Source organism: Cnephaeus nilssonii (assembly GCF_951640355.1).
Source record: "Cnephaeus nilssonii genome assembly, chromosome: 7".
NCBI lineage: Eukaryota > Metazoa > Chordata > Mammalia > Chiroptera > Vespertilionidae > Cnephaeus > Cnephaeus nilssonii.
Genome location: NC_137078.1, coordinates 66,591,392 through 66,609,792, shown reverse-complemented (window position 1 = coordinate 66,609,792; position 18,401 = coordinate 66,591,392). Strand labels below are relative to the sequence as shown.

At 53.8% G+C, this 18,401-nt stretch overlaps 1 protein-coding gene across 7 annotated transcripts; it reads left to right on the top strand.

The window, feature by feature from the left end:
- Positions 1 to 2,501: 2,501 nt before the first annotated feature.
- TAL1 (TAL bHLH transcription factor 1, erythroid differentiation factor) lies at positions 2,502 to 17,764 on the top strand. 7 transcript variants are annotated; one of them, XM_079777135.1, is made up of 5 exons: positions 2,502 to 2,664; positions 5,111 to 5,268; positions 8,689 to 9,135; positions 10,458 to 10,552; positions 14,274 to 17,764. In XM_079777135.1, the coding sequence occupies exons 3-5, from the start codon at positions 8,690 to 8,692 to the stop codon at positions 14,726 to 14,728; spliced, it is 996 nt and encodes a 331-aa protein (XP_079633261.1). In that variant the 5' UTR covers positions 2,502 to 2,664; positions 5,111 to 5,268; position 8,689; the 3' UTR covers positions 14,729 to 17,764. The 7 variants fall into 7 exon arrangements, with proteins under 7 accessions (XP_079633261.1, XP_079633259.1, XP_079633258.1 ...); XM_079777133.1 differs by having other exon boundaries at positions 3,281 to 5,268; XM_079777132.1 differs by having other exon boundaries at positions 2,502 to 3,410.
- Positions 17,765 to 18,401: the final 637 nt, after the last annotated feature.

Below are 18,401 nucleotides of genomic sequence, written 5' to 3'. Positions count from 1 at the left end.
GTATTTTGCTCTCACCTCTCTCTCTCTCTCTCTCTCTCTCTCTCTCTCTCTCTCTCTCTCTCTCTCTCTCCCCTCCCCTTCTTCCTCTCTCTCAAAATAAGAAAATCAATAATACAAAAAAAAAAAAATACTGCTTAAAAAAAAAAAAAAAGGAAATGGAGACCAGAGGAGGGAGAGATGAAAGCCAATCAATCCCTTGCATGGAGGCTGCAGGCAGAAGTGGCCGAGAGGTTAGTCTGGAAGGATGGATGTGAGAGGAGGAGGACAATAAGCCAGAAGGACCAGCAGAAGCTAGGGCACAATGGAGCGAGAATTTGATTTGATGACAGTGAATGAGGCAAGGCTGGAGCCACGGGATGAAAGTGAGACCTGGGGCTGAACAGACCACAGAGGCTCCTCCTCAGGGTCCCTGCTGAGCAGTTGGTGTAGCTGGGCCCGGGAAGACCTTATAGAATTAGACCCCTTTTCTCAGGACGTGGATGACCTTTCTTCCATGGGATTCTGTAAAAGTTACCTGTGTCCACATGGCACCCTGATTTCCACCAGAGAGCACAGAGGAACACGGGGACTGACAGGCTGCACTGAATTAACTGTATCTTCACAGTTACAGAGAGCTGTCCTGGTGGCCAAGGAGGAGACAGGACTCACTGCAGTCACACTCGGGGCTTAGCCCTTGACTGGGACTCAGTCTGTGACCAGGCTAAGGGCTTTTCCCTAGTTCTCCTGTCCCAAAAGGAGCTCAAAGCCAGAGAATCTGGAAGGACAAAGCAGCCTGCTCTGGGGGATTGAGCTGTGGACCGTAAGCTTTAGCCAAGCCACATCTCTCCACGCTTTAATTTCTTTCTCTGTATTAATAGCCCAACCCCTCATACAAGTGTATATATGTCATCCTGGGCTCTGGGATGGGTGAGAGTTCATAGATTACTGTCCCTCAGCACCACCACCTTTCAAAGATCATTTTGTTTAATCCTCACAACTCGGTGAGGGAGGTATTATTTTCCCATTTCACAGATGAAGAAACTGAGGTTCAGGGCTAAGTGACCTGTAAGACTTGAACCTGTGCTATTTCACTCCACTATAAAAGAATGAACCCAGACACCCTCCATGGGCTAAGCCCCAGTTGCCTCTGTCTCCCTGAACCCAGATTTCTACCCCACAGTACAGATTTCATTTCCTCTAATGAACTGAGCCCAGATTCCTCCTCCAAGCCTAAGCTCTAGCTGTCCTTTTTCATCAGCTGGGCTCCAGAGAAGATTTGGTGCTGAATTTGCTTCAGACCCATGCTCCACCACTCACTAAATATGCAACACTGGGAAATTTTCTTTTATTCTCTGTGCCTTGGTTTTGTTGTTTGTAAATTGAGGATAATAATAGTCGTCACACCCTCTTAGGATTGTTTATGAAAACTAAATGAGTTAATATTTGTAGAGTGCTTAGCAAGATTAAAACGCTTAAAAATATTATGAGAGGAGGGATGTTCCTGGGCTCTGGGCTCGGCTCGCCTGAAACAGTAGAATGGACATTTTAATCTCTCCACTGACACCAGTTCTGCCTGCACACACCCCCTGGTGTGAGCTCAGTAGGGGACATTCCAGGCAAGCGGCTCCATTTTAGAGCAGAAAAGAGTCAGGGCTGAATAGGACACTGGAGAAATAATAAATGGAGTTGCAGAGAAGGGTTGGGAGTGATGGTTTTGGCGTCCTGGTCTTCAGAGGCAGGGACAGGGTGCTGGGATGGGAGAAAGGAAGGCCTGGAAGGCCTTGCAGGGACTGAGGTGGTGGGGAAGACCGTTTTTCCCAGGAGGCCTCAGGATCAGAAATGGGGCTGGGCCCGCCGGGTCCTAGACCGCGCGCCCGACTCGCGGCGCAGCGCAGCGCATTCCGGAGCCGGAGCCGGAGCCCGTCCCAGCTACACGCAGCCAGTCCCCATTCCCCCCAGTGAAATTGCCAAATTAAAATGAATCATTTGGCCCATAATGGCCGAGGCGCTTATCGAGGGCGAGCGGACCCGCGGCAAAGCCTTATCTCCGCGGCGCACACGGCCCCGGCGCGCCTCGGCCCATGCTAACGAGGCCTGGGACGTGAGCAGGATTAGAGCGAGTTAGTGGCGGAGCCGGTGCGGCGCGCGCGCGGGCGGGGGGAGACCGGCGCGGGGGAGGGCCTCCGCACAAGGACCCGGCCTCAAAATGGCCACACACGTCCCCCCGTAGCTGCAAAACGTGAGCATTCTAGCCTTTTTCTAGGGGACAGCAACCTGCAGCCTCCCCAGGAATTCCCCAGCAATTTCCTCCCTCTTTCCCCCCCCACTCGCAGAACAGCTCTCCGCTCCTTGTCCCTCTGTTTCTTTCGAGGGGGGGGGGGGGCATTTTCCACGGACGCCGTCGCGCTTGCCGCCGCCGCCCCTCCCGCCTTGGAGACTCTCTTCCTTCCTTCCCTTTTCTCCTTACGCAATATACAGAAATGCGCGAGGCGGTGGTTGGTTTCCATTTCTTCTTCGTGGTTGTGTGCATGCAGTGGGGTTGTGAGAGTGCGGGTGTGAGCGGTGGGCAGTGTGGACTTCTTCCAAGCGCGGTCTTCTTGGCGATCGGTTGTGGGGTCCGAGTGGGATGGTGCCTGCGCTGTTTGGGTGTGTGGATTCGGATTCTTCGCGGTCGTCCTTCACGTTGTATGTGATCGTTCGTTTGCCTTCTCAATTTGAGTCTGGTTCTGTGTGTGGGTTGTGTGGCCTTTGCGATTGTGTCTGGATGGTTTCGTTGTTGTGTTCGGCATGGGTGACCTCGACTCGGTGGGGTTGTGTGTCCATGGGCGATTGCGTTGGACTGATTTCGTTGTGTCATGTTGGACAATGTGCTGTCCTGACCACGTCGGTTTGTGGGGCAGAGAGGAGTTTGTTTACGCTGCCTCCCTTCTCCCGGGCTGGACCGTGTGTGGTCCTGTCCCCTGGATTGTGTGCTGTGTGCTTGTGTCCTTTAGGAGTGCGTTTGCACGTCGCTGGCAGGTAGCGGGAAAGGCGAGCGAGAGATGGAGGCGCCAAGTTGAGGAGGTGGCATGGGGGCGCGGGGAGGGATGTCACATTTTATTCCAAATGATGTATTCGGAAGGAAGCCACTGATGGCTTTGATGGGCAGACGGAGCTCCGAGCGGTGGCTGCTCTGTCCGGAGGCCCGCCGGTGCCCTGGTGGTTCAGGGATTTGCTGAGGAGTGGGAGTCTCTTTCAGCCGGGAGCCCTGGGCTTGGGTTCCAGCCGCACTCGCATTCCGCCTTTGTCCATTTCTGGTCAGTTTCTCCGGTCATGGCTGCTGGACTCTACGCGAGAGGCCGGGAGAGGCAATGGGCACATTCCCCAGGCCTGGCGCCTCGGGTGGGGACCCTCGGGATCATCTCCAAGGAACATTTCCCATCCCTTCCCTGGTGAGCGACATTCCCGCGTGGGTCGGTGCCCGTCGCATCCGTGTCCGGGTCTGGGCTCCGAGGGACGGAGTCGGTGCTGCCTTAGCTCCGGAAGAAATGGTTTTGTTTCGCCAGTTATTGTGGTTTCTAACGCCATCATCACCATCTTATTTTAATTAAAACAATCGTTCAGGAGCGAAGCGGCTTTTTCCTTTTAGCTTCTTTGGATCTGTAACAAAGCCGCGCGGCTCCCCCCAGCAGCCTTCTGGCCTTTTAAGCTGCTGGGTTTAGGGTAGGGAGAGAAAACGGAGAGGGACAAACACAGAGGCTCGGTCCTACAGCAAAAATCAACCTCGCCCTAAGACCCGGGAATGAGTGCATTCCCCTCGGCCTCCCCCTCCCCCATGTGCATTAGAAGAGGAGAAAGAGAATCTCCCACGTTGGATTGAAACCGCAGGGAAGAATTGCTCTTATATTTCCACCAAAAGTCGGGGCAGAAAAATGGAGGCCTTTGCAATTAATCCGAAACTTCCATGGGTGCTCATAAACTGGATGATTTAGGCAGAATAAATTAAACAAAGCCCTTTTGGGGGGAGCAAACTAAATCTGGCTACTGCTACACGCTGGGAAGCAGCAATGGGTTTGTTTTTTACCCTCCTTCCCTTCTTGTTTATTGCTGCGAGGCATTATTAGAATTCTTCCCTTCTCTTGGGGTCTGAATGCAGAAAAATCGAAATTCGTTGTGTAGGGATGATTGCGGGGAGGTGGCGTTTATTTCCTTTATTTTTTAAAAAAATTAAATTTATTGGGGTGACATTGGTTCATAAAACCATATAGGTTTCAAGTGTCACAATAAAGCATCATCTGCATAATGCACCTGGCGCTCACCGCCCAAAATAGTCTCTTTCTGTCTCCATTTTCTCTCTTCTTTTCTCTTCCCCCCCTTCTTTCTTCCTTTATTTATTTCTTTATTTATTCCTTGATTTCTTTCTTGGGTTCTTTCTTTCTTCCTTGATTTTTTTCTTTCTTGATTTATTTTATTTCTTCCTTCCTTATTTCTTAATCAACAGGAAGAAAAGGGTCCTGGATAGAACAAATACCCGCCACTCCCCATTCCTCTTGGGTGCCCGCGGTTCCAACTCCATTCAGGCAGGAAAAGTCTTTGAAATGGGTTCTGGTTTCGTTTTGGGCTGGAGGTAGGCAGGTGGGGGTCATGGAGAGAATGGGGCTCAGAGGTTCTGCCCCATGGACCCGGTCTGAAAACTGGATCCCCATTTTCCAATACACATGCGCCCCCACCCTCCACCCCCCAACACACACACCCAGGCCAAGCTGCTGCAGGCGGCTGCAGCTCCCGCCTGACCCGGTCCCCGAGCCAACCGCGTAGACGCGCCAGTGCTTAGCACACACACTGGGTCACGCTGAACCAGACGTCCAGGCTGGAGGGTCCGAAATGCTGGGGCGGACTGCGGCGGGGCTGTTGTTGTGGTTGGGCTCAATAGTTATCCCTGATTGGTCAGGTGCAGGCTCTTTTTTATGGGGTGGGGGAGGCTTCAAGCACCTGCAGATGGGGGGCGGAAAGCAGCTCGCGATTCCCTGGGCTGGCGAGGACGTGAGGTAATTCCCAGCCATTGACCCCCATTTCTCTCTCGCCCTCCCTCTCGCCCTCCCTCTTTCTCTCCACCCCCATCTTTCCTGGAAACTCGATTTGGGCGCGGCAGACCGCCCGGCACCACACCGCGGCCTAACTGCTGGTCTCCCGGCGAGACTGGGGGAAGCAAAGACCCCCGCCCGCGACCCGGACCTGGGCTCCCGTCCCTCTCCCACGGAGGAGTGGAGAGCCTATTCAGAGGGGCCGGTCTCCCTAAATATGCCCCAGGTGAGTTTTGGGGGGACGCTATCTGTGGAAATGGTGACCAGGAAGGCCTTGGGTTCCGGCCTGGGTGGGGGAGCTCAGGAGGGAGGACGGTCCAGTCTCAGAGGGAGGGAGAAGGGGGGGACGAGCCCAGCGTTGGGAATCCGGGATCTGCGTCCGTCCGCCTCGGGCTGGCCTCTGGGCCTCTGAGGCTTCCAGAAGGCCCTTCCTTGTTCGACCCTCAGCAAAAACAGTTAGTTTTTGTTTGTTTTTACCACTAGTAAAACCAGAACCTTAGTCCCCCGGGCTGCTACCATCGGTTCTGTGGACGTTCCCCAGGCTCCTAACTTTGGGGCGACTGTATCCCTATATCCGGGTGCGCGGGCTGCCTGCGCCCGCAGATCCGGCGGCAGGAAGAAGGCCGCAGCCGGCCTGGCGAGCGCGGTCCCAGCTCGGTGGGCCCTGACCCGGGCTTAACGCCTAGGGTGGGGCGCGCTGGACTCCCCTCCACCCACCTAGCAGCAGGGGGAGAGCGGTTCTATTTACTGATGCTGTCGGTTCTCCCGCAAGCTTGGGGCTCCCCCAGGGGGTCAAGCGGGTGTGGGTGCACTGTGAGGACTGGAAGCCAGGTCTCAGGCGGTGGCCTCGGACGCCGCAGAGGCTGTTTTCACAGAAGAAATTCTCGGTGCCTCCCCTCCACCTCCCACACCCAAACCCAGGAGCGCCCCAGAGCCCCTGACTTGTTCAGGTGCAAGGACCCCTTAAGGCGGTTGGCAGCTGGAGATGAAAACCTGGTGTTGGGTGCTGCTAGCTGGGTCTTGGCTGCACAAAGACGGATGCATTGTAATGGTTGAATTCGCTAGTGCCATTCAGTTTGAAACCTTCTCCCCCTTCCTTCATCTCCCCCAAATAAAAACGAATAAACAAAAATCACTCGGGCTTTCTCTTTAGTAATCTCAAACGAAGCCAAGTGATGGGGTTTAGTAGCTGAAAACCGACAACCCAAGTTGCTTGTGAGGCCTCCTGTGGCACCTTCTGGAGCACAGACCCCTGGCCTGGACGATACCAGTTGCAGAAGTGCCCCATGGATTTTCCCAGAGATCCGGGAGGGGCGGGGAGTGGTCCCCCACAGACCCTGGGGACCAATCGTAGGTTTCCCACAGGGAACCTGGGAGATACAGATATTTCCAGGCATCTGGAGAGGGCATTTGGGGCAGGGTCAACTCATCTGGAATATGTACTCCCCTTGCTCCTCTGGGATTCGCTCCTAGGCTGAGCGGGGGAGCCTGGAATTAATCAGAGGGTATAAATGTGTCATAAGGAGAGCTTGAGCTCAGTCCTGCGGTTGCACTGCACATCATTTGTCACTGGGTCAGAAACTGGGGCTGAAGCACGTGTCACTGGGCGCATCACGCATTGGGACAGTAAGGTAGGGAGCCGGCACCTTGGGGCTTGTGTGTTTTGTCACGGAATGGTAATTTCTGGTGCATTTCACTGCTGCAGGGGAGCCAGGAGGACCTACAGGTATACCGTGGGTACATTTTTAATGGCCAGTGTGTTGGCGGTTCCATTCTGTGGATACAGATCTATTGTTTCCACCATGATCGTAAACTCGCTTCCAGTGAAGCCTTGCGGACCCATTGCTTTTGCAGCTTGTCTCAGGGAAATTTGTTGTTTCTGGGCCGGGCTTCAGGGCTGGCAGACCCAGGGAAGGAGTGCAATCTGAATGGCGACTCTCCACTGGTGTGTGTGTGTGTGTGTGTGTGTGTGTGTGTGTGTGTGTGGTGGCAATTGAGCCGAGCTTCGGAGGAGGTTTCAAAAAGTCCTGTGTCTCCTCTAGGGTGGGAGGATTGTGCCCAGATCCACTCCGGTCTTGAGCACTGCAGTGGCAAAATGGAAGCTCAATAGCTGCCGTGAATGATTAGATGGACTCTGCTTGGGGCTGAATTGGAGTTTGGGGTATTTATTTTCTGCTATAAAATACCCCAATTATATAATTCTGAGAACAAAAATCTCACGTTGAACATCTTATGAAGCCTGTCGAGTTGATTATATTTTTATTTATATATTTTAAAATAAAACAACTTAAAGGCATCCCCAACCTCTGGGCCCAGAGTCTCATGGATTTTTTTTTTGGTTTTAGTTCTTAATGGGGCCTGGCTCCACTGGCATCAACGCAGGGTGCGGGAAGAAGCTGCAGGAGTGCTGTGCGGGGCGTGGAGCCTCTGATGATCCCGGAGTTTGGTTGTGGAGGAGGGGCATGGCCTAGGCTCCCGGGGTGTACGGAGAGGGCGTGTGTGGAGGATAGTGTAGGCACAGTGAAATCAGAGGTCTGGTCCTGCCCTGTGGCACGTCGGCGTGGCTTTGGGCAAGGCAGTGGTCCCCTGGACGGCCCAGTCTCCAAGTCAATAATAATGTTTACTTGAGCCATTGTGTAGTGCTTTTCAATGCATAAGGAGGCATTTCCTAGAGGACAACACTAAGGCCAAAGGGGGTGGGGGAGGGCTGGAAGAGTTCAAGGGCTTTTAGGGCACCTCTTTCCAGGTGTGGATGGGAGCCCACACCCATAGCCTCGGGGCGCCCTTTGACTGCGTGGGCTCCGTACTGCCTCAGCCAGGCCTCCCTTCCAGACCCGACCTCACTCCCGAGTCCTGCTGAGCAGAAGAGGGAGGAGTGTGCAGGGAGGGAGACCAGGATCATCTTCATGCCTCCCTGACGTCTCACCTCCAGTCCTGGGGGGAGTAAAGGGAGCCTGGGGTTTCCAGCAGCTGCACAGAAGACACCCCTGCGGGGGGTGAATATATGCTGAAATGGGGTGCTGGTTCCCCGGGAAAATTCTCTGGCAGCTCCAGCAGAGTGGACCCCACGCTCTGCAGCCTCCATTCCCTAAACTCCCTACTTGCACCCCACCACGTTTCTAGGTCCGTGTGTGGCCGTAGGCTGGAGGCGGTATTGCTGAGAGGTTCTTAAAGAACCCCCAACTCCGCGGGACAGATTCCCCGCCAAAACCAAAGAGGGGGGGGGGGGGGGGGCGGGAGGAACTGGGTCGGGGATTTGTTCCCTCCTCTTCCCTTGCGGCCCGAGAAGGGGACGGGGTGATATTTCTCTCTCGCCTCTTTCTACATTTCCTTCCTCCTTTCTCCCCGTCTGTTTTTCCTTCGCTGACTGTATGCCTTTTCTTCCAAAGTCTCTGTTGTCTTTCTCCACCTCCGTCCTTCTGGCCCTCAGTCTCTGTTTCCCAGGCACCTTCCCCCCTTCTCCCAAACCACAGACACCGCCCCCCCTTTCCTCCCTCCCCAGGCCCGCCAGGGCGTTAGGCCCCGAGGGCCAGTGTGTGTCCACGTGGCTCTAAGTCTGTCGCCTTTTCTCACTCGGTGCGTGAGTTTCTTTTTCTGCCTTCACTCCCTCACCGCATCCCACGCGTGTCTGTCCGTCCGCCTGCAGGATGACGGAGCGGCCGCCGAGCGAGGCGGCACGCAGTGACCCTCCACAAGAGGGACGGGAGGCGGCCGAGGCCCGCATGGCCCCCCCGCACCTGGTCCTGCTGAACGGCGTCGCCAAGGAGACGAACCGCGCTGCCTCGGCCGAGACCCCCGTGATCGAGCTGGGCGCGCGCGGCGGCCCGGGGGGCGGCCCCACCGGCGGGGGCGGTGCCGCGCGGGACTTAAAGGGCCGCGACGCGGCAGCGGCCGAAGCGCGCCATCGGGTGCCGACCACCGAGCTGTGCAGACCTCCCGGGCCCGCCCCTGCGCCCGCACCGGCTCCGGCCCCGGCGGAGCTGCCCGGCGACGGCCGCATGGTGCAGCTGAGCCCGCCCGCGCTGGCGGCCCCCGCCGCCCCCGGCCGCACGCTGCTCTACAGCCTCAGCCAGCCTCTCGCCTCGCTCGGCAGGTCAGTGCCGGCGGGAGGGCGCGGGGAGTGGGCAGCGGGTAGGCGCTCCGGCCCCGGGGCTCCCCGGGTGCACTTCGGGGATGCTTGGCTGGAGCGCAAGAGGAGAGGGGGTGTTTTAAACTCATGGGCGTCAAAGCCTGGAAGCCCCGTGTGCGAGTGAGACATGAGCCCGCTGTGAGCTTCTGTGGAAGCGCGTGTGTACAGATGTGGGGGTGCCTTGTGACTGCGGAGCGCCTGGGTGTGGGTAAGACGAGGAGGGAGAGTGCAGGCATGTGGCTGGGTGTGAGCAGAGGAGCAGAAGTGCGGTGTGCTGTGTGGTTGGGAGGTAGGGGATGGCAGGAGGGAGTCCCGTGAACGTGAGTACCAGGCAAGAGTGTGTCTGAATGTGCTCCACTGTGAAATTCTTCTGGAAGCTGCAGCCTTCTGGGGACAGGATCTGAGGGTGTTTGGGAGTGGGCTCCCTCCTCTGCATCTGAATCTCTGCTCTAGGGTCCGGACACAGGTGGTGAAGGCCTGTGGGCGGGGGGGGGGGGGGGGGGGGGGGAAGGGGGCTAGAAGAGGTCAATGGGGGGGGGGAACAGGGGGGACATATGTAATACTTTCAACAGTGTGGGGAGTGGATCCCTTCCTCCTCTCCCCAGCCCCTCTGCCCCTAGCTGTGGTCTCTGGCCCCAAGCTTTCTACCCCTTGTTGTGAGGGAGTCCATTTCTCTGCTGAGGCCACTGAGAAGGTGGAGAAAGGGAGGCAGGGTAGGGGTCGGGATAGGCAGATGATGCAGGGATACACAGTGTGGATCAGTCAGTGAGTCTGCAGGAGACTCCAGAGAGAAGCTATAGAGAGCCCGAAGTGGGTGATGGGGGGCGGGGGGGTGAGTCAGGGTTTCCTGTCTGTTGCCACTCCACAGGCTCCATGGGGCCAGGGTGAAGGTGGGGGGAGGTTGGAGGGAGGGAACAGTGTGCCCTTTTATGGTGCTGGAGTTGCACACCACCAGTGTGAAGGCCATGTCTGCCTGTGTGAGCACCTGTTTGAAAGTGCAGGTTGTCTGTGGATTGTGTGGCTTGATTTTGGGGAGGGAAGTGTGTCTCTCTGTGGGGTTTGTGTGTGTTCATTTTTGTGTTTGTTCCATATGTTCACCTCTGGTGTGTGTGTGTGTGTGTGTGTTTCATGCTCCTTCTATCCCCAAGTCAGGTGTGAAGGGACCAGGGTTGCTCTTGTATTTCCAGGGGTGAGGGGCTCAAGGACATGCAGGGGGATTGCTAAGGAGCCTCTGTCTCACCTCCACCCTACATGTGATCTTGTGATCTGCCTGCTCCTTCCCACAGCGGGTTCTTTGGGGAGCCAGATGCCTTCCCTATGTTTGCCGCCAACAACCGAGTGAAGAGGAGACCCTCCCCTTATGAGATGGAGATTACTGACGGTGAGTTTCTGCCCCACCTTTGTTATTTGCCCCTCTTGCTGGTTAGAGCCTCCAGAAGGAGGGATCATGGGGATTACTCCTCGGTGTCTCACATGGATGGGGAGGTTGCCATGGGACCCCAAACAGCTGGAAGTTGCCTTGCAACTGAGCTGGGATTAGAGAAGAGAGGACGTGGGAGTGAAGACATGTTGTGACATTTAGTCCAAGCCTCTGAGGGTCAGTTGCAGTCCCCACTCTAGCTCCATTCCTACACTCAGCAAGGATCCTGGGGGAGGGCAGAAACACAAGGCGCTCCCACACTAAGCACCAACCTCAGGGATTAGAGTCTGGAGTTTGCTCCTAGCCTGGAATTGCACTTCAGGGGTCTCCTTCCAAGTCCCTACATTGTGGGGCCCTCTTGTCCCTTGTTCCACACTCAGGGCTGAGACCTGGAGTTCCCTTCCTGACATTATGGATTCTACACTGCCCCTTGCTTCCTCAGAAGGGCCATAGCCTTGCTGTTATACACTGCCTGAGTAATCTTTGGCTCTGAACTTGGGGAAAGGGGTTAAATGAGTGGGAAATTTGGGAGACTCCTTCCCTCTTCTCAAGGTTGACTTTGATGTGCAGATGGGGCCCATCCCCAGGGGGCAGGAGAGCAGGCTTTTTAGAGCCCAGGGATGTGGAGGAAATCACTGGAGCTCCCCGTGCTCAGCCAGGCTGGAGCCTGGGCTCCTGAAGGAAGGGCACCTGAGGCCTGGGAGCCAGGCTGAGATTCACACAAGGGGCAGGTGGGAGGGATGGGTTTTGAGCAGGAGCTTCTGGAGGGGAGCCCATTGTGGTCTTCTGGAGAGGAGAGAGGCTAGAGTCTGGACAAGGAACAGACCTCAAAAGACCCGACCAGCCTGGGGCACAGGGTTATAGGGCCAAGAGGGAAGAGTCATGGGGTGTCAGTGCTGCTAGGTTAGAGAGGGATGGTAGGTATGCCAAACAGGAAGTAGGATGGACCAGGCCTGAAGTTCCCCAGGAAAGTGGCATTTTCTACAAAGGGCAGAAGCATGGGAAATTAGGCACAGGGGAGAAGAAGGAGATGGAAAGGGGGCAAGGGTTTGGGGGAGTGCAGGAGGGTTAGGGAAGCCATTACCCATAATGTTACCAATATTTACTAAGCACCTATTCAGTGACCGGCCAGAGAGAGAAAGAGGGCATACAGGATGGACACACTGAGGAAAGAGGAAGGTGCGAAGAGGTGGGCAGTTCTCTTGGAAGGATAGACAGAAATGAGGGTGAAGGGGAGGGTGGTGAGGGTGCAGGATAACTCCATGGACTTTGAAATCAGAAATTTAACCAAAAAGGGTACATAGTAGTGGAATTAATACAAGGTCTAAAGTCAGGATTTGATGTGGTTCCTGTTGCTGAACTTCTCTGGTTCTCAGTTTCCTCATTTGTAAAGTGGGGAGAATAATAGCTTCCTCACATTATTGAAAGTACACAATGGGGTAAAGTGTTTTTGGGGTCTGCTCGGGGTAGGTGCTCCTTCTGGGGCCTGTCTAGCTCCATCTTTCCATCTTTTATTTACATTCAGCGTCCTGTCTGTTGATCTGTTTGCTGCTTGTTCACCATCTGTCAGCCCCAGTAAGGTACCCACCTCCCCCACACACCTAGGAGCTCCCTCAGCATCAGCCAGCATTAGTCATGGAGCAGGGGCTGGTTCTCCCTGTGCCACAGCTGAGGGCTTCCTCTCCACCTGGCCTGGAGGCTGAGAACAGCAAGTTATTTCCTCTGAGGCACCTAGGGTAGGACTGCCCAGCAGGTGTGCTGTGTTCTTCCCAGCCTGGGTCTGGCCTTTGGCAGAGCCAGCTGGGCTGGGGCCTGTTGGGATTTGGAAAGACAGCTTCAGAGGCTCTGTGGCAGAGAATGAGTGACCCTCCCTGGGAAAACGTGTGTGTGTGTCCATGCCAACACTTTCTGCTTGATCATCTCTCTCCTACATGTGTGCATGCGTACACACACACACACACACACACACACACACACACACACGTGTAGGAGAGAGATGATCAAGCAGAAAGTGTTGGCATGGACAAGCTGGGTCATAGACTGACCTTGGAGGTGAGTTCTCCTCTGTCCTGGCCCCAGTCTCTTTAGCTTGAAATGAGGAGTAGGTCTTAGGTGATGTCTTGACTTTTCCTTTCTTCTTCTCCCCTACCCAAGTTTCCACATTCTGAGGTCTGGTTCCAAGGATCATAGGAAGAGAACGAACCAATAGGCCAGTACTGGCAGTTCCTCCAGTGTGCAGAGCTTCCTGAGGACTGCTGGGAGCCCAGCTCTGTGTTAGGGAGGAAGCAGGCACAGCCCAGGAGCTCAGGAGCACTGGCAGGGCCCACCTCTGTCTTCCCTGGCTTTGGAAATCCCAGGTCAGGCTTGGACATAGCACAGTGCTTTGCATACCATAGATGCTAGATACATGCTTGCTGGTGTCTGACACTGCTCTGCAAGTCTTAGTACACGAACGCAGTGAATATTGATCAGTGCATATAGTCAGTGCATTGTAGACATGGAGAGACTGAGGCAGCCCCCATCTGCCTGCCTAGAGCCTCAGGCTGAGCCTGTGCATGGCTGTCCCTCCACTCCTTTCAGGGCGGAGAGAGCCTACAGGGTAAGTCCTTTTCCTTCTGTTCTCTGCTCTCTCCTCCATTTCCCTACCTGCCAGCATGATCAGTCAGCAGACATTTACTAAACCCTTACTCTGTGCTTTCTATCACCTTTACAATAGAAATCCCCACACCTTACTACAGGGCCCTAGGAACTGGACTTAGCCTACTCAGATCTTACCCACTTTGGCCATTTTTCAGCTCAGGGCCTTTCCACATGCCATTCTCTCTTCCCATGCCTGGCTGGCTCTTCTTCAGCCTTAAGTTCTCATCTTATCGATGTCACCTCCTCCAAAAGGCTGCCCCCAACCAACTCAGCTCAGCACAGTAGCTCCTTTCCATCTTTTATTTACATTCAGCCTCCTGTCTGTTTATCTGTTTGCTGCTTGTTCACCATCTGTCAGCCCCATTGAAAGGTAAGCTCCAGGAGGGCAGTCACTGTCTGTGTTGTTCAGCATTATTCCGTAGTGCCAGGCCTACTGCCTGGTTGTTAGGAAATAACTGATGCACAGATAATAACAGTGAACATGTATTGAACAAATGTTTAATCGGAGGCAGCTATTGTCTTAAGTACTTTGCCTGTGTTAGTTGTTAGATCCATGTGATAATTTTATTCTTGGGTGATTGGTATTATCTCCATTTTACAGATGATGAAGCTAAGGTAGAGAGTTTAAATAACTTTCTCAGAGTCACTATCTAGTGAGTAATAGTCAGGAATTGAACCCAGAAAGTCTGGCTCCAGAGTTTGTCTTTGTAACTTAGTGCAATATGGCCTCTTGGTTCAAGTAAATGAATGAATACGTGGTCCTTGTCCTCAATATCTCACAGTACAGAGAGATAAGCATGGAAGCATACTGCAATGATCAAGAGTAATGAAGATCCAGGGATTGTAAGGCTGTGGTGGTTGGTTAGATCTCTCTGGAGGGATGGAGGTGAACTGGGTTTTGAAGGATGAGTAAGAGTTTTCTAAGTAAAAGGAAAGAAGGCATTGTAGGTTTCCCAATGAATGGTTTTTCTCCTTCCCCATAGGAGAAGATCCTTGGTAGATTTCCAACCCATTCTCCTAACCCTGTCCCCTTGCCCTCCAGGTCCCCATACCAAAGTCGTAAGGCGCATCTTCACCAACAGCCGGGAGCGATGGCGGCAGCAGAATGTGAATGGGGCCTTTGCTGAGCTCCGCAAGCTGATCCCCACACACCCCCCAGACAAGAAGCTCAGTAAGAATGAGATTCTCCGCCTGGCCATGAAGTACATCAACTTCCTGGCCAAGCTGCTCAATGACCAGGAAGAGGAGGGCACCCAGAGGGCCAAGCCTGGCAAGGACCCCATGGTGGGGGCTGGCGGAGGAGGTGGTGGGGGAGGCGGTGGTGCACCTCCAGACGATCTCCTGCAGGATGTGCTGTCCCCCAACTCCAGCTGTGGCAGCTCCCTGGATGGGGCAGCCAGCCCGGACAGCTACACAGAAGAGCCTGCGCCCAAGCACACAGCCCGCAGCCTCCATCCTGCCATGCTGCCTGCCACTGATGGAGCGGGCCCTCGGTGATGGGTCTGGGACCATCCTGGGCCAGCCAGGAGGGTGCCCTCAGGCCGCTGGGACGGTGGGCTTCAAGACAGGTGGGCAAGGACTGGGCAGCTCTGAAGTAGGGCAATGGACTTGAACTTTCCTTGATGTCTGAACTTTGGGAAGCCCAAACTGCCCTGGGGCTGGCTTTTCACTTCCTGCCTCAGTAGGAGAACAGAAAATGGAGCAAAGTGGTAGGTACTTTTTATGAAGACGGCACGGTCTTGCCCCTTCCCCAAATCCCTAAGACTTCTCATGTAAGAGGCTTGAGTGGCGCTGCTTTTGGCCTGGAGCTTGGGAGCCCTGTCTTTGCGGAGACCTGGGGTTGTCAGCTCTCACCTGAGGCGTTCAGCAATCTCTGCCTTGCCTTTAGCCCCTCCCAAGCAGGCTGGGGTGGCTTTGGTAGCCACTCTACCCAAATATATAGGTACCCAATAGCTGCCCATTTCTTGAGCTCCATCTTCACCCAGGCCCATGTTGGTCCATTCAGCTTGCCAAGTGCTGCGGAGTCAAGCCTCAAGGTGCCTTCTTCAGGGCCTGGTTGAAGAAGACGGCTGGTGGACCACCTGCTCCCGGTTAGCTGGGCCAGAGGGGCAGAAAAGCCAGGGGACCGAAGCTTTGCTTTCTCCCCACTGACATTTGCCTTCCTAATCCTTGTAACTGGGGGACTGAGTCTGCAGCTGTGAGCATGTCCTTTGGGCTTTGGGTGAAGGCAGAGAAAGGAAAAAATGATTAGAGGGAATTGAGCAAACGCTATTTGGGGCTCGTGGACTTCAAATTCTGGTAGTGTCTCAGAGCTACTCGTCACTGTTCCAGCGGTGAGCAGATGCCAGTGTGCTGATGGATGGGCATGCGTTGGTGCTGGGAGGAGATGGGAGCCCCATCCGTGCATTCTCCAAGATGCTCAGAGGTCCCGCCCCGCTGCCGGATGTCTGTTAGCTAATGGTCTGGTCGGTGTTTTGAGTGGAACTGAGCACACACTCTGTCCTAGGAATTCCTGGCATTTGGGATTTTTTCCTGGCACTTGGGATTTTTTTTTTTTTACTTCAGTTGTTGGTGGGATCTTTAGGTAGATATGACCCAGGATCCAGCTCCACTTCTAGGACATGGGGAATGCAATCAGAGACCAGGCCCCAGCTGAGACCCGAACGGATGCATATTCACTGAGCAGAATCTTAAAACACCCTTCAACCGTGTAGCTTTCAGTCATCATGGTTGTGAATAGGAGGCTAGCTTAATGCAATAGGAGTGCCCCCCTCCAAAAGTTGTACATGACATTTTTGTAAATCAAATCCTTATACTTAATCTTTTAAAGAAATACTACTACAAGTCCTTTTGTAAGTGAAGAATCCTTTTGTAGAGTGGACCACTGCCCCTTGTTGATCTCCTGTGTCAATCCAAGTGTCGGGGTGTGGTTTTCTTAAGGCTAGGCCTGCCTGTGACCCGCATTCAAGCCCATGGAACCAACTGCACACAAGCCCTTCATACCTGTCATTGTACCCTCAAGTCACCCTAGCCGTCTCCCACCAGGCACAGCCTTTGAGGTCAGAGGGGAATGATCCAATGGCCCGGCCCTGTCCATGGCCACGTGGAAGATCTTGACGCGTTTTGGGTTTCAGCTCAGGCTTCGCCCTCTGTGATGGGGCCTTGGGCACAGCCATATGCAGACAGGGAATGACCCCTGCTCCCCCCCTTTTCCTTTTAAGTTGTGAGGATTGGGAGCACTGTGGTTAACCCTTGTAGCTCTCTGTCTGTCTCATGTCAGCTGCCCCAAATCATATTTTAATGAACTTTAGGATGGGTTCCTTTCCAGTACTTGGAAGCTCCTGTGAGGCATCCCATCTGTAAAGATGGAATACCTGCCTAAGGCTGTGCTTGCTTCCCGGTGGGTGAACTTGACTTGGGGCCACAGTGCGGATGGGTGGATGGGCTTTAGGAGATGGATCACAATTCTGTCAGGAACTCAAGCTTCTGGCTCCCTTTTCTCTCACAAGTTATCTCTAAGTGTCAGTTTCCCATCAGTACCCTGGCTCTCTGCTCCTAGGACTGAATGGACATGAAAGTAGAAGCGTTCTGAGACCATAAAGAACTCAGTTGCCCTTAATCCTGAGGTGGGGTTTCCAACCCTGAGTTCAGGGCCTAAGCAATGGGCCAGGCTGCCTGACTACACAGCTTGGGATAATGTAGGTTCTCACCCACTTTTGCCTGAGTTATCTAGATTGTTCTCATTTCTCATAATTGACCTCATTTCTGGCTCATTCCAAGGCAAGGTACAGGAATGAGAATGGATAAGAGATATGGCAACATGGGTAGAATATGTAAAATGTAATGCAACCACCTCACACAGGCCTGGGTAGGGAAGCACAAGGCTTTAGGTTTTTGTAAGAACTAGAGAAGATCCATATTTTATTTTCATTTCCAACCCTTCACCCCATCAAACCCTCTCCCTCCCCTGCCTCCTCCTCACCCATGAAGAAATGGCAACATTCCAAGAATAATATCTGTACAAAAGGGAAAACATGGGAAGGTTTAAAAACACGAGAATAAAAATGATGGGGGACTCCCATCTTTTAAGAAAAATGTATATTCTTTTATTTGTAGTGGCAAACGACAAGATGGTACAACCTTTATCTTTTCCCAAAAACAAAACCAAGGGCACAGAATCTGTAGTCAGCCGACAACTATCTCGGCCTTTGGGGGTGGTCTGGTCGTACTTGTGATGCCAATGGTACGTGGCCCCCGCTGAAGGCTTGCCCCTGCCCATGTACATAGTGCAGTGTTCCTGTGGGCGGGCCCAGCACTTTCTGTCAATGTTGTACTGTACGTGATGAACTGATGAATTACGTTGGTCTCTGCATTTTTCTGCAGAAGAGGAGTAATCGCTCCAGGTACCTGACCTTTGTACAGCCCAGAGGCCAACACTGTGGGCGTGTGACTCTAGCGACAAAACCCATGTGGTGATGATGTGTGTGTATATATAAGGATATATTGGGAAGATTTCTAAATAAAAGTTTTACAAAGGGGACTGGACTCTGTGCTTGCATGTTGCACCCTAGGCCTGAGAGTTGGGACATTAAAAAGAAAGGTGTGGCATGAACCTGTCTCCCCTGAAATGGGGACCTCCAGGACTCAGCTGTCCTCTGAGGGGGAATCCCCCTCTTCCTGAGGCTTCCTCAGTAGGGTTTCCATTCTTTTCCCGCTTCTCAGCATTGTGCACCCACGCTTTCCACCCAGGGTGGCCCCACGGATATTCCACTCTGTGTCAGGTTCAGCTCCTGTGGGTGGGCAGTTGCTTTTATCATAGGTTCAGGACAGATTCAAGTCTCACCAAAGGAGGCTTCCAGGTTTCCTGATGGCTCAGTTGAGGCTACAGCTCTAATGCCTGGCTCTTAAGGATTGAGGGGTACAGGTCTCTCACATGGGGCTCAGGGAAGGAGGTCAAGGCTTTGGGGGTAGTGAATGGAGGCTTAGGGATGGGAATGGCATTCAGAGGTGGGACTCTGGGTTATTGGAGGCCTCTACACGTGGACTGTTGGATCTTTAGTAGGTCAGGCGGGCATTTCCAATGGAGTACCAATCCTCCTTTATTGCATTCATTTAACAAATATTTACTGAGCACCTCCAATGTGCTGGGTATTGTTCTAGGTCCTGGGGA